At 44.6% G+C, this 16,331-nt stretch overlaps 1 protein-coding gene across 1 annotated transcript in view; it reads right to left on the bottom strand.

Annotated features, from left to right (window-relative positions):
* LOC135558359 (synaptotagmin-9-like) overlaps positions 1–16,049 on the bottom strand; it is a 41,777-nt gene extending 25,728 nt beyond the window's left edge. Inside the window, exons 1-2 of the mRNA XM_064992109.1 lie at positions 15,356–16,049; positions 165–669 (exon numbers count right to left, since the gene is read on the bottom strand). Coding sequence (XP_064848181.1) covers positions 165–669; positions 15,356–15,503 — 653 coding nt within the window. The 5' untranslated portion in view covers positions 15,504–16,049. The remainder of the gene's footprint in view (positions 1–164; positions 670–15,355) is intronic.
* Between the last annotated feature and the right edge of the window lie 282 nt (positions 16,050–16,331).

Genomic DNA, 16,331 nt, shown 5'->3' with positions numbered 1-16,331 from the left:
ATAACCATTGTGGTGAACTAATTAAATACTATGTATTATGAAAGCAAAGTAGCATTATTAGCAGCAGTCTTATTGTAAGGGAGCTTGGTAAAGTAAGTACTACAGTATGCAAGCACAGTACATAGCGACTTCATCATAGTAGAGGACTGTGATATAGTACTCACCCAATCTCTGTGTGTATAGACATTGACCGGACGTAGGGTGAGGGCTCAGTGGTCTGCCTCTGCGTACGAGGGTTGGTGTGGACCCCGTTCTCGCGGCCTTTACTCTGGGACTCCAGGGGGATGTCTGGAGATGTGTGGCTAATCTTCATGGCCGCCTCTGGGATGGGAATGATCGCCGCTATGGGGGGCGGTGATACGGGGGTCACCGGCCCCGTCACTGTCCCAGATGCCACAGGGACAATGGAGCAGCGATGTGACTCACGGCGGTCGAGGGCGGGGACGGGGGGGTCGACAGCCGTGTAGACTGGCTCCCTGGCTGGGACGTAGGGTTGTAAAGGTGCCATGGGGGAATCGTGGTGCCCATGGGTGGGTGCCTTGATGCTGGGGGAGGGGCCACGCTCCCTCCATGGGATCCAGCAGAGCTTCCAGGAGACGAAGATTGAGACCCCGAACAGGGCCAGGCCACAGGCTGTCACCACCAGGGACAGCAGGCTCACTGACACATCTACAGAATGCAGGAAGGGGGGTAAACAGGGAGAGAGGGAGGAAAGAAAGGGAGAGAGTTATTAGGGTCATTTTACTGTTATAAGGAGCTGAGAGGCACAGTGAGACAAACAAAGCTGAATGACACATGTACAAGACAAAGGCTTGGGAGAGAATTAATCATCATCACCACATCAAAAATTTCCAAGATGCAGTCGGATGTCTGTTTTGTCTTGTCCCGTGTAAATAATAGTTTTTCACATTTTTTCGTATATATTTAGTATACATTTTAATATCACTTTCATCTAAGGACTGAATATACTCTCCTGCAATCCGCCTCACCCAATGTGGTACAGATCTGCTATTTTATATTTTAGAACCGGAACCCCCATTAGAAGCTAGCCAGCTAACTAGCTACTAGTTAGTAGTCAGTTAGCCACTGCTAGTGGTCTTCACTGTTAACTCGGACACCAGCCAGTCTCAGCTCGTTAAATACCTGCCAGTCTGCACAGCGTGATATCAAGTCAGAGCAAATCGGACTGCTTTTTCTCAACCACATCTCCGGATTCCTATTGCAAGCTCTGGACCTTTACACCGGATCATCGCAGCTAGCTAGCTGCAATCCGAGTGGGTACTCCTGGCTAACGTCTCTGTCCCGAAGCATGCACCAGTTATCCTTGAGCTAGCCTCGAGCTAGGCCCATCTCCAGGCTAGCCGAAAAGGTCCACCAGCTATTTATTGGGCTACAATAACTCTTTTGCCAATTGGCCTGGACCCTTTATTGCCGACACAGAGCCTCGCCGATCCATCACGACTGGTCTGCCGGCGTAATCGTTCAAGGTGGTTTCAACAGGCTTTTCCTTTGCAATGTCGCCGAAGATCCATCTGCTGGCCACGGCCCGCTAGCTTTCTGAATCTCCGTGTCTCCAGCTCGCCTAGGGTAGCAGAGACTACCGAATGGCCCCGACTCACCTATTGCTGCTCATTGGACCCTATGACCACTCGGTTACTCAGCCTCTGCCTAATGTCAATATGCCTTGTCTACTGTTGTTTAGGTTACTTATTATTGTTTTATATCACTATAGAGCCCCAGCCCCACCCTAAATGCCTTAGATAGCTCTTTGCTGCACCCTCCACATATGCAGAGACCTCACCTGGCTTAAAAATCTCTTTGGGGCACTTCTCAATTTCCGCCTAAAGACATACCCTAATTTAACTGCCTGTAGCTCAGGCCCAGAGGCAAGGATATGCATATTCTTGGTATCATTTGAAAGGAAACACTCTGAATTTTGTGAAAATGTGAATTGAATGTAGGAGAATATAACACATAGATCTGGTAGAAGACAATACAAGGAAATAAACATACGTTTTCTGTTTTTTATTGTTGCTGCGTCATCTTTGAAATGACCAAGAACAGCCAAACATAGAGATAGGATGCTGGGGATGGTTTGAATGAAGAACATAAGATGGCAACAATAGCTGACAATAACTTCAACAATGAGCGAGCTACATGACATTGAGCATGAAGTCACCCAGGTGTCCCACACAAATGTACCCAAATGTACCCAAAAGTACCCAAGTGGCCGAATTGGTACATTGATACATTTTGAAGGAAAGAACTATATACAAAATACATAAATGCTATTCTAACACAGCCCCAAAAAATACAAATAAATATATATGAAAAAAATAATAGTAATAAGAAACAAACAAATAACAAGGGTAACTATTTACACATTTTCTATTTACAATATTTTGAAGACCCTCAGTCCTCTACACAATATTGTGCTGCTGGTGCCATGGCCCATAGCAGTCTCTTTCTGCTGTAAAGCAGAGGCTTACTGAACAGGTGGTGCAGGTGATGGGGCATTTCCTGTGACAAAGGGCACAACGACGTCTCCCTACTGTGCCCTTTTTGCCCTGTGGCACATTCATGCCTGCAGAGATTAATCTGGGCAGGTGAACACCACTGGTTGGAGCAGAAGGTGCTGCAGTGGACTTGCTGTAGCTAGCAAGCTCCTGGATGAGCAGCTCCCTGAAGGCTAGCTGTGAGATGGGGGGCTGTCCACAGCTCTTGGCCATTTCCTTCTGGAGGATGAAGGAATTCACCACAGCAATGTCAATGAAATGATAGAAAAATGTTTTGTAACATTTCATGGTCTTGTGAAGAACATTGTAGTATCCTATCAGCGCATCTGACAGGTCCACACCTCCCATGCTCTTGTTGTAGTCCTTCACAGCAGCTGAAATGGGGACATTTTTTGTGGTCCATGACCCGGCACCATCCTTCACACGCCTGACGATGTGATCTCCACTGAAGGACTTGTGGATACTGGAGCACATGACCACCTCTCTGGTTTCCATCCACTTCACAAACAGCAGGCCATCTTCACGGATCCATTGCATGGTACCCCGCTCAGCCCGCTTAGGCATGTCATTCACCTTTGTCTTTGGAAATCCCACCCTGTTGGTACGAATGGTGCCACAAGCCGACACCTCCCGCTTCCTCAGCTCTGTTAACAGGGTAAGGCTTGTGTAGAAGTTGTTCACAAACAGTTTGTAGCCGTTCCCCAGCAGTTGAAAATCCAATAACTCCATAACGGAATCATAACTCAGTCCATTACGGGTAGCAAAACTGTTTTTCCCCTCATAAACAAAAAAAATGCAAGTGTAGGCACACACAGAATCAACCAAAACAATCAGCTTGTAACCCCATTTGGTTGGTTTGTTACGCATGTATTGTTTGAGGCTGATTCTGGCCTTTGAGGCTACCATCCTCTCATCGATGGACAGGTTATGGGCGGGCTGAAAATAGGTCTTGCAGGCATCAACGATGCTGGGATAGAGAGGTTTTATTTTACATAGCCTATCAAACCTTGGTGTGCCTCTCTTCTTGTCATTCTCCCCATCAACTTCTGTGTCACTGATGTGAAGCGCCCGTGAGAAAGTCAGGAACCTTTTACAAGACATGGTAGTCATGGGGAAAGGTAGTTGATAGAGAGCTGATGTTTTCCAGTAGTCCCTTAGAGTTTTCAACTTCACCAGCCCCATGTAAATGACCATTGAAAAGTAGCAGAAAATGTCTTCCATGCCTCTTTCTTTCCTGCCTGCTTCTTAGCCCCGTACTTATTGGTGTTCGACACCAGGGAATTAACAACTGACGAGGTGAAAAACAGTTGAAAAAGTTGAAGGGGGCTGTACTTTGCAGTCATGTCTAGTTGAGGTCCTGGCTGCCCTTTTGGGTCTAAAAACTGGTGGATTTGGTTCCACATCATCTTCTAACACAGAGTACCAACGACCCTCTGGCCCTCTGTCTGCAGGTTTCTCTCTTCCCCACCTCCTCTTCTTTGTCACTGACTTCCCAACTCTAGATGGCCGGGTAGGTGTGGAGCCGGAGACAGCAGGGGTCCGGCTGGATGAACCAGCTCCAGAGGGAGATGGACACCTAGACATTGGCCGCTCATAATCAGAATCACTGCCACTGTGAAAGATTTAAAAAATCAGTAACAATACTTTCACGTATGAGACCTGTATCAACACGTAAAATAAACTGATATACTGTATATGTAGCGTACAGGGAACATAATCACTATGGTGAAGTGCTGTTCCATTCCAAGTTTATGTCAAATTAATTTTAAAAATATATCACACACACACAGTATGGCCAATGTGTACTTTACACATTTCATTACAGATTATATTTTTATATATTGCAATAAAATAAGAAAAAAAAAATCTCAAATGAATAATATTTCATATTAATTTCAAACAATGACATTAGCATTAGAATTTACCAATCCAGCATGGCATCCCCGCTGTGCAGAAACGTCCGGCTGGGAGTTAAAATGAGCAAAACTAGCTTCGCTGAAAGGTTCATCTTCCTGAAGAAACTCTGTCTCGCTGTCTCGATCAATTTCCTCTATAATTTGGGTTAAATCTGTATACCTAGACTTTGTTTTAGCTTTTCCTGATTTCTAATTTAAATATATAAACTTGTTGAAAATGCTGTTGAATATGTACTGCTATGCGTAACACTCGTGGCTCTGTCAAGTAGGATTTGCAATGGCGAATGAACCTCTTCTACGCCAGAGTTTACGACAACGGCTGGTCTTCGAAGGTATATGTAACGGCTGTCGTCGGTGGAAGAAGGAGAGGACCAAAGCCCAGCGTGCTTAGTGATCATCTTTTTAATAAGAAACTGAACACTTCAAAAATACAAAACAACAATGTCTGAATCGTGACTTAGGAATGTCACCAAAAATTCTGAAATATCCATCCCCAACTACAACATTTTCCGACAAGAGAGATATGCCAAAGGTGGCAGAGTTGTAATCTACTGCAGCGATGGCCTGCAGAGTTCTGTCATACTATCGAGGTCTGTGCCCAAACAATTCAAGCTTCTACTTTTAAAAATACACCTTTCAAGAAATAAGTCTCTCACCGTTGTTATAGACCCCCTCAGCCCACAACTGTACCCGGGACACCATATGTGAATTGATTGCCCCCCCATCTATCTTCAGCACTCGTACTGTTAGGTGACCTAAACTGGAATATGCTTAACACCCCAGCCATCTTACAATCTAATCACTCAATCCCACACAAAATATCAAGGAACCTACCAGGTACAACCCTAAACCTGTAGCCATTCACAATTCTACAGCTCAGACACAAGAGGTATGTGACAGGATCTACAGTCAATAACAGACTACAAAAGGAAAACCAGCCCCGTCACGGACCTCGATGTCTTGCTCCCAGGCAAGCTAAACAACTTATTTGGTCGCTTTGAGGACAATACAGTGCCACTGACACGGCCCGCTAACAAAACCTGCGGGCTCTCCTTCACTACAGCCAACGTGAGTAAAACATTTAAATGTGTTAACCCTCGCAAGGCTGTCGGCCCAGACGGCATCCCCAGCTGCGTCCTCAGAGCATGTGCAGACCAGCTGGCTAGTGTGTTTACGGACATATTCAATCAATCCCTATCCCAGTCTGCTGTTCCCACATGCTTCAAGAGGGCCATCATTGTTCATGTTCACAAGAAAGCAAAGGTAACTGAGCTCAATGACTATCGCCCCGCCCCGTAGCACTCACTTCCGTCATCATGAAGTGCTTTGAGAGACTAGATAATGACCATATCACCTCCACCCTACCTGACACCCTAGACCCACTCCAATTTGCTTACCGCCCCAATAGGTCCACAGACGATGCAATGGCAGTCACACTGCACACTGCCCTAACCCATCTGGACAAGAGGAATACCTATGTGAGAATGCTGTTCATCGACTACAGCTCAGCATTTAACACCATAGTACCCTCCAAACTCGTCATTAAGCTCGACCCCGCCCTGTGCAACTGGGTCCTGGATTTCCTGACGGGCCGCCCCGAAGTGGTGAGGGTAGGTAACAACATCTCCACCCGGCTGATCCTCAACACTGGGGCCCCACAAGGGTGCATTCTCAGCCCTCTCCTGTACTCCCTGTTCACCCATAACTGTGTGGCCATGCACACCTCCAACTCAATCATCAACTTTGCAGACAACACTACAGTGGTAAGCTTGATTACCAACAACGACAAGAAGGCCTAAAGGGAGGAGGTGAGGGCCCTCGGAGTGTGGTGTCAGGAAAATAACCTCACACTCAATGTCAACAAAACAAAGGAGATGATCATGGACTTCAGGAAACAGCCCCCTATCCACATCGACAGGACAGTAGTGGAGTTAAGGAGTTAAGTTCCTCGGTATACACATCACGGACAAACTGAATTGGTCCACCCAACACCCACACAGAATGTGTGGTGAAGAAGGCGCAGCACCAAAAACACTCACAAACTTTTACAGATGCACAATCGAGAGCATCCTGTCGGTCTGTATCACCGCCTGGTACGGCAACTGCTCCACCCACAACCGTAAGGCTCTCCAGAGGGTAGTGAGGTCTGCACAATGCATCATCGGGGCAAACTACCTGCCCTCCAGGACACCTACACCACCCAATGTCACAGGAAGGCCAAAAAGATCAAGGATAACAACCACCCGAGCCACTGCCTGTTCACCCCGCTATCATCCGGATGGCGAGGTCAGTAGAGGTGCATCAAAGTGGGGACCGAGAGACTGAAAAACAGCTTCTATCTCAAGGCCATCAGACTGTTAAACAGCCATCAATAACATTGAGTGGCTGCTGCCAAAATACTGACTCAACTCCAGCCACTTCAATAATGGGAATTTATGGGAAAGGATGTAAAATATATCACTCCAGCCACTTTAATAATGGAAACTTGATGTAATAAATGTATCACTAGCCACTTTATATAATGTTTACATAACCTACATTACTGATCTCATATGTATATACTGTACTCTATACCATCTACTGCATCTTGCCTATGTCGTTCAGCCATCACTCATCCATATATTTATATGTACATATTCTTATTCATTCTTTTACATGTGTGTGTGTACAAGGTAGTTGAATGTGAAATTGTTAGGTTGGATTACTTGTTAGATATTACTGCATGGTCAGAACTAGAAGCACTATCATTTCGCTACACTCGCATTAACATCTGCCAACCAAGTGTATGTGACAAATAAAATTTGATTTGATTTGTATATTTCACTGGTGATCCCCAAGCCAACAACTCATTTGGCCGCCTTTCCTTCCAGTTCTCTGCTGCCAATGACTGGAACGAATTGCAAAAATCACTGAAGCTGGAGACATATCTCCCTCTCTAATTTTAAGCATCAGCTGTCAGAGCAGCTTACCTGTATACAGCCCATCTGTAAATAACACAACAAACTACCTCATCTCCATATTGTTTTTTTGTTTTTGGTTGCTCTTTTGCACCACAGTATCTCTACTTGAACATCATCACGTGCACATCCATCACTCCAATGTTAATGCTAAATTGTAATTATTTCGCCTCTATGGCCTATTTATTGCCTTACCTCCCTAATCTTACTACATTTGCATACACTGTACGTAGACTTTTTCTATTGTGTTATTGACTGTGCATTTGTTTATCCCATGTGTAACTCTGTGTTGTTGTTTTTGTCGCACTGCTTTGCTTTATCTTGGCCAGGTCGCAGTTGTAAATGAGAACTTGTTCTCAACTGGTCTACCTGGTTAACTAAAGGACAAGTAAAAAAAAAAAAACGTATATATAATTTCACAACATTTCTAACTCGCCGCCATTGGACTCTGGAGCATTGGATACGCGTTCTCTGGAGTGATGAATCACGCTTCCTCATCTGGCAGTTTGACAGACAAATCTGGGTTTGGCGGATGCCAGGTGAATGCTACCTGCCCTAATTCATCATTTGATGGAGGAGGAATAATGGTTTGGCGCTGTTTTTCATGTTTCGGGCTAAGCCCCTTAGTTCCAATGAAGGGAAATCTTAACGCTGCAGCACATAATGACATTCTAGACGATTCTGTGCTTCCAACTTTGTGTCAACAGTTTGGGGAAGGCCCTTTCGTGTTTCAGCATGACAATGCACAAAGCGAGGTCCATACAGAAATGGTTTGTCGAGATCGGTGTGGAAGAACTTGACTGGCCTGCACAGAGCCTTGACCTCAACCCCATCGAGCACCATTGGGATGAATTGGAATGCCAACTGCAAGCCAGGCCTAATTTCCCAACTTCAGTGCCTGACCTCACTAATGCTCTTGTGGAAAGCCTTCCCAGAAGAGTGGAGCCTATTACAGCAGCGAAGTGGGGACCAACTCCATTTTAATGCCCATGATTTTGGAGTGAAATATTTGACAAGCAGGTGTCCACGTATTTTTGGTCATGTACCATATAAGTCATAGTTGCCTGTGTGCTTCTCTAGCTGCGTGCCATTAAAGACACACCACAAGGAACGGCATAAGACTAATTAAATCACTGTGCACTAATTGAAAAAACATGGCTTGCAGGAACTTCTCATCCTCCCTTATAAAAAAAATAAAGAGAGAGCGTGACAAACTTAATTAGGAATTATCCAAAGTTGTTTAATTATCTCCTCTGGAGTCCCATATGAGGCCATGGTCCTGATGGTGGCACTGCTGTAATCCACTGTCCTTGACTGAGAAGAATAGAGCAAGACAATGTGTTGTGGGGAAACATTCTATGGTAATCTATTGACCCATCTTGGGTTCTAAGCCCCTCGTCATGCTAAAATCATCTATATTTAGATATACCTGGCGTGCAGGTGATATTTAACAGCTATTTTGGGGGATTAAAGTATTGATGGATCCTCTGTAAGAGTTTAAAATGGTGTGACGACGTCGGACATTTCTGTTCATTTCTCCTCACAGAACTCATTGTTTGCTAAATTGTTTGCCACAAACATACCAGATATATCTAATTCAAGATAATAACCTTATGCTTGTAGGGTAATAAGAAATGGCAAGTATGTCTTCTTAAAATATAATTCCATTTGAAATGTTGAGCCTTAGTATTGTAAACTCTAATGTTTATGCCATAGACATAGACTGTGTATACAGTATAAAGGTTTGCACTAACCAAGGCTATGTTCATAGAGAACAGAATACCTGTTTAGAGGTGTCACGCCCTGACCTTAGAGAGCCTTTTTATTTCTCTATTTGGTTAGGTCGGGGTGTGATTTGGGTGGGCATTCTAGTTTCCTATTTCTTTGTTTGGCCTGATATGGTTCCCAATCAGAGGCAGCTGTCTATCGTTGTCTCTGATTGTGGATCATACTTAGGCAGCTTTTTTTCCCCTTTAGTTTGTGGGATCTTGATTTTGTATAGGTGCTGTGTAGTCTGCAGAACTTTACGTTTGTTTGGTATTTTGTTATTTTTTGCTGTTCATTTTTAATAAGGTAAGATGTTCGCCTACCACGCTGCACCTTGGTCTAATTCATCTAACGAGCGTAACAAAAGGTTTGAATGGTTTATACCAGGTCCTTTACCGATGCCCAACGTCTTCTCCTCATCCAAGGAGAGCTGTTGGTGCAGGTAAAGGGCTCCTCTGCCCAGGGGTTGCAGATCTTATGCCTGGATAGGTATTTTACGTACCAACTAACCACATCATACAGGTAACTGCCAAAATAATGGAAACACTTGAGTAAATGGGGGATACAAATTATATTGAAAGCATGAGCTTCCACACGAGTGGGGATCCTGAGTTAATTTGGTTTGATGAGCATAAACATGATGTAAACCATATGCCATGGATGTCTCAGTCACCAGATCTCAACTCAACTGGTTGAATGGCTGGTTTAATGGCTATTTTTGCCCTGTTGGCACAGGTGAGGTAATTTACACTTGCTGAGAATCACTTGCCTCCAACCAAATTAGTTCGAATTTTTTATAATTTGTCCATGCCAATTTTGGACTTAAGTGGTCCTGTGCCGTTGTAAATCAATGAAATACACATGTGAACACCAATGTTTTCAATTTCAACTTATTTTTAAAGAAATTGTGAATTGTTCAAGGATGCATCCTCTCCTCCATTCTCTTCTGCCTCCTTTTGAAAAATGTCAATGTAACTGAGTGGAAACAAATGCGCTTGAATGAAATGAGATTCTCCTCCACAAGTGCGTCATTAGGCAAACTATGTATAACGTGGTACAAACACATTTTGCTAGCTCTACCAGACATTTTATAGACATTTTATTAGATTAGGAATCCGGTAGGATATACGTAAGAATTCTCGGCCGGAAGAGGCTATCGAGGAGAGGAGCGAACTCCTTTGTTCACCTACTAACAAATTGATATTCTCCCGTCACACCCTGATCTGTTTCACCTGTCCTTGTGATTGTCTCCACCCCCTCAGTGTGTCGCGTATTATCCCCGATGTATATGTCCCTGTGTTTCCTGTCTCTCTGTGTCAGTTTGTCTTGTTTGCTAAGTCAACCCGCAGTTTTCCTTGCTCCTATTTTTTCCCCGGTCTCTTTTGTGTGTAGTTCTCCTGGTTTTGACACTTGCCTGTTCTGACTCCGACCCTGCCTGCCTGACCACTCTACCTGTTCTGTCTTCAAGCCTGCCCATCCCCTTGCACTGTTTGAACTCGGATCTGGTTACTAAACCCCTGCCTGGCCTGACCTCGAGACTGCCCTTTGTCTGGTACTGTTTTGGACTCTGTCCCGGTTTATGAACTCTCGCCTGTCCCCGACCTACCTTTTTCCTACCCCACGGTTGAGCTCCTATTTAGTAATCTATCTGCTTCCTGTGTCTGCATTTGTGTCTCGCCTTGTGTCCTTATATTCTCCTACATATGGCAATGACTTATCGGTTTCCAGGTCAGGAGGAGTTGATAGAATGGACTTATGCCCAATGGAGAATCTAACTATTTCTAGGTTGGTCCTCATCCTCTACACGGTTTAAACTAAGATACTACATGTATGTATACAGTGTGAGAAGCCTTGTGAAACTCCTGCAAGTAATCCTGTAAATATATTTTAATGTGACAGCTTTTAGAGCATGACTTGCAATATGTTGTGTAGTTGTATGTTGATGATGCTATTGATGCGTTGCACTTTGTTGTCCCCATTAACGGTCTTGTAGGAAGCAGTGTCAGTCCTATGAATGTGAAATTTGTGTCAGCTTCATCATAATTACAGAGCACTGCAGTACTGCTCACATTCAGAATGAGCTAGAGAGACTGTTTAGGGTTTACTGCGTTTCCATGCAACATCGGTTGCAGGCACGTTTTGGCCATATCACTGCAGCCTGAAATATCACAAATAAAAGATTTAGATTTCAAGGTGTTGTGATGAATAATAGTGTGCTCATTCACACTGGCACAAGGTCCCCAGTCACTGGGGGGGGGGGGCACAAAGACGACAGTCACAAAGTGCCTTCTGATTTATCTTGCAGTTCGTCTCCAAAGAAATCCCAGGAAGTGAAGTGATGATGAGATCACTCTCTGGGAACTCTTCTGAAGAGAGGGAAGTGCCGCCAAAGATCTTCAAAGAGATTAATCAGTGTCATTGGGAATTCATAATTGGGGTACAGCTGTCACCCCTTGAACTTGGAGGGTCAATGGAACACAATGCATGACACCTAACTAACGTACACCTTCCGAACTGCAGAGTAAATCAAAACTTATCACTACTACACATAATGACACACCTGCAGAGGCTAGGCATTTTGCCTAGCTATCTTTATGGGAGTAAAATGGTCAGATTTTCTAGAGGCATTCACAAAACAGACCAATTGTTTTGTTGTGCATCATACAGTATTGTACCATGTAGTTCACCATATTTGTCCATATGCTGTCCCATTCTCTAGCCCTGTTTGTCCGTTTGTTTATGAAACCCTGTGGGTTTACTTCAATTGTGGCATATTAAATTACGATTTGTCTAATTAATCCACTGGGGGAGTTATAAAAATATATATATATGCTAAATGACTAAGCACAGACAGGGCTATGCAAGAGAACACTCGGGATGTTATCTTGTCTAAAACAAGGTTTGGGTTTGTGAGATACCATGTTTCTCTGTATCTCAGTGACCACATCTTAATGAAATCTTATAGCCTTTTACATACTGTACCTCCACAGGGGTGAAGATAGTGAAGACAGCTGTTTGACAATCATCAGCAACAGTAAAAAATGATGCACAACTGTCTAACGACAAAATGTGGAAAGACACTCCTGTCACCTGTGTGGCACAACCAACCAAAGACATGGTACACCAGGGGTGAGTTGTGTTTAGATCACACTGTGGCATCTGATTGGACAGTGGCTATTGAGCGCAGAGATGAGGGTGATAGCCTGAGAGCACATTGATCCAAAGGCCTAGTGGTGGTTTACATGGCAGGATGCCAGAGGTAAAGATTCATAGTATATCTGGAAAGACTCAAATGACTCCGATAGCTAACAAAAACATCCAACAGAAAGGGGGGGGGGTACTGCCAATTTTTAAGCATTACCTTGGACTTACAGTAGTATTCCTTTGTGATGCTCTAAGGTGCCTTACAGATTGTTTGATGTTGAATTAGTGAGAGATTAGTTAGGAAGCACTAATTAGTGTGCCCCTATAACAAACTGATATGTAATCATCTACATTACCTACACCGCTCCTCAATAAATCAGAAGCAGCAATAGCAGTCAATATACACTGAGTTTACAAAACATTAGGAACACCTGCTCTTTCCACGACATAGTTTGACTGAAAACTATGATCCTTATTGATGTCACTTGTTAAATCCACTTCAACCAGTGTAGCTGAAGGGGAATATTTTTAAGCCTTGAGACAATTGAGACAGGGATTGTGTATGTGTGCCATTCAGAGAGTGAATGGGCAAGACAACATATCTTTAACTCAATATTAGGAAGGTGTTCTTAAAGTTTTGTACACTCAGTGTAGATTAGCTACAGTATGTGAATGTGAGTGAGCTGCAGCCAACCAAAAACCTCACAGGCATATATCACAGACATTATCTATAAGTAGAGTTTGATAATACTGTGGCAACGACACGTAAACAGTGTTGAGTAGCTGGAAGTCCTGCTCTCAGTCTATCAAGTCTACAAGGTGAGCACAGCAGGGGAACTCTCTTTCCCCAGCCACTCTCTGTATGGCCATGATCTGGCTTAAGATAGAGTAGCTTAATTTCCCCCGGGGTTGCTATTACTGAGGACTCAACATGGCATATGTTATACATATAGCCCAGAATCACAACATTGTGCATAATGGGTCTGAGTGCTTAGCAACATGCTCAGCACTACATTAATGTATAGACAGCTGGCAGATGTCTGTGAAGTTATTTTGGTAAAGGTGAGAGATCTGATGTAACTTATATCTTTTTTTTCCATTCTCCAGATGATTTAAAATAGTAAGCTTCAACAGTGGCATTAACATTGAGTAAGGTGCAGACATTCATTTTGACCTGATCTGGTGTGAAGGAGTCGCTTGGCCTGTACAAACACTGCAAATGTGTTAGCCATGGTTGGTTTAACCCTCCACACACACACACACACACACACAAACACACACACACACACCTCTCCGTTTGGGTCACATATTATCTTTGAATGCCAGAGACAAATGCAAAAAGTCTTGTCAATCTTCCTATATCTTTTTCTCTGCTCGCTTTCATCCTTATTTCTCTCTGGTTTTATTGAGGTGCCAGTCATCCAGGACAGGATGACATGGCTCAGCTGGATATGTAAATAAAACCAGGGACTGTGGACTCATGGGGACCTGCCTATGATCGCAGTTCAATAACCCCACCATACACTCCACCTGGCTGTCAATGCAGATGGGAGAATGGAGAGAGAAGAGAGAGTGCACAGAGAATAGTGCTGAAGGGAGAAACAAATGGTGCATAGGGGTGAGGAGCAGGGACTGATAGTGCACAGAGAGTAGAAGGTAGAGGGAGTATAGGGGGAAGGGGAGGAGAGAGGGGAGCAAGGAGATGGGAGAGTGACAAGATGTTTTGAGTGAAAGGATGGGGATGGGGATGGGGTTACGGACCACATCTTGAACCATTCATCAACCAGGGGCATGTGAGAAATGCAGAAGGTTGGGTTATTAGATCAAGCTGAGGCCATTGGGGTCACAATGTCACATGTTATGCCTTCCAGAAACCTCCAGAGAACCTTCTAGTAATCACCAGGGTCTGCAACAGGCAGTCATGGATCAGTGTGTAGAGTGGAACACACACACTCACACACAAACAGTTTGCGTGGGTTAGTGTGATACTGTATTACTAAGAATGTACTCCTCCCTCGTCTCCAGACGCGCTTGCTCGGCGTGCTAGGTTCCCCAAAATTATCGCTCCACTATAAGCACTGACTCCCTTTCTTTCTGAGGCTAGCACACATACGCATGCACTCACCGCTCACCCTTGATGAATGTGTCTGGGATTACAAAACGAATCCGCTGAGATCTTTAGTGTGGCTGAATATTGTATCCCATGTGCCAATGCAAAAAATGAGATAGCATTGGGAATCACGCGAGCTCAAGCTTCAATGAATGCGACCAAGGACTACGCAAACTCGGGCCAGTCACTACCCTCCATCTCCCAATCCCCCATCCACCTCAGGTGCACCAGAAATAAAGGCACATATAACAAGATCCATGGCGCGCACATATCCCACACTACATTTATTGGCCAGGTTGAAAATAGCCAACTGACTTTTGTTTTTTATCAAACAAATGTTCCTGCAAAATCCTGCATAAAATAATTCCCCCACTCCTAATCGCCATGCAACAAGTTCTGTGCAGAAGTGGAACCCTATCTCTCCAAGCGTAATCAGTGCAGAAGTGGAACCCTATCTCTCCAAGCGTAATCTGTGCAGAAGTGGAACCCTATCTCTCCAAGCGTAATCTGTGCAGAAGTGGAACCCTATCTCTCCAAGCGTAATCTGTGCAGAAGTGGAACCCTATCTCTCCAAGCGTAATCTGTGCAGAAGTGGAACCCTATCTCTCCAAGCGTAATCAGTGCAGAAGTGGAACCCTATCTCTCCAAGCGTAATCAGTGCAGAAGTGGAACCCTATCTCTCCAAGCGTAATCTGTGCAGAAGTGGAACCCTATCTCTCCAAGCGTAATCTGTGCAGAAGTGGAACCCTATCTCTCCAAGCGTAATCAGTGCAGAAGTGGAACCCTATCTCTCCAAGCGTAATCAGTGCAGAAGTGGAACCCTATCTCTCCAAGCGTAATCTGTGAAAAATATATTCAGATCAAAGTGTTATGTAGATTTCAGAGCACATGAAGAAAAAGTTACATCTTTGTATAATTCAAACTGATTGACCGGTGCATTAATACCTGAGTCCGTGTAGCGTGGTCTGGCGAGGTCCCGGAAATGGTAAATGAAATCCAGACAGTTCTCATTCTGTACTTCCCCTTTAGAGCACAGATCAGACAGTAGTTCTAGTGCTTTTTGACAAATCTCGTCCTCTCTGTCGCCAGGCATTTCCCACCAGCATCCTTCTGAATGGAGGGGCTCCTATGGCACCACCACACCACCCCGCCCACCAGAGAGTCGACTAGCCCCCGCAGAATCACACTAATCCTCCCGGCAGAGAGTCAACTAGCCCCCGCAGAATCACACTAATCCTCCCGGCAGAGAGTCAACTGAAGCCCCAGTAGCAGCGCACCACTCCACCCGAAGCGGAGTCACCAACACCCAGCAGCTCAACACCACTCTGGCTGTCTGAAAAACCAACCAGGGTAGCGGAGGAGGAACAGGTAAGTACTAGGTCAAAAAAACATAATATTCCTTTATTTCTTTCCAAACGTCGGGTATCCCTTTCGAGTGTGTAGTATGCAATTGTGGGGTTTTCCCCATCAAAAGTATTCTATCGTACAATTTAGCCACAGGTTGAATGTCCGAGCACTCACAGGCTATGAGGCGCCGTACGCTGTCCACACTCAATTGGTGTTGAAAAAGTGCCTGCGCTCTCTCGATGCGTGAATGACCGGCGCCGCGCAGCCGGTCTCTCAACTCACCATCAACGCAATGAGCGAGCGCGATCCCGACTCTCCACCGTTCAAAGCGCTCCGCTTAGTAACGGCGCCGTCAACACTAAACCCCCAATGCTCACGTCAAGACTGACGCCCAACTGGCTTTCCATAGAACTGGCCCTGAGAACGAACTAATTGGGGGTGTTGACTGTGCATGTTTTCTGCTACTGCATTTATTTTGTATTGTTTTTCTCAGTTATATTCTATGCTGTTCTGTTTATAACTTTGGACATGTTAGAGAGAGTGCAACATAATAGTGGCCAGGACGGACTGTTGT

Source organism: Oncorhynchus masou, chromosome 2 (assembly GCF_036934945.1).
Source record: "Oncorhynchus masou masou isolate Uvic2021 chromosome 2, UVic_Omas_1.1, whole genome shotgun sequence".
Taxonomy (NCBI): domain Eukaryota; kingdom Metazoa; phylum Chordata; class Actinopteri; order Salmoniformes; family Salmonidae; genus Oncorhynchus; species Oncorhynchus masou.
The sequence above is the reverse complement of the archived record's forward strand: the minus strand, read 5'-3'. Positions and strand labels throughout refer to the sequence as shown.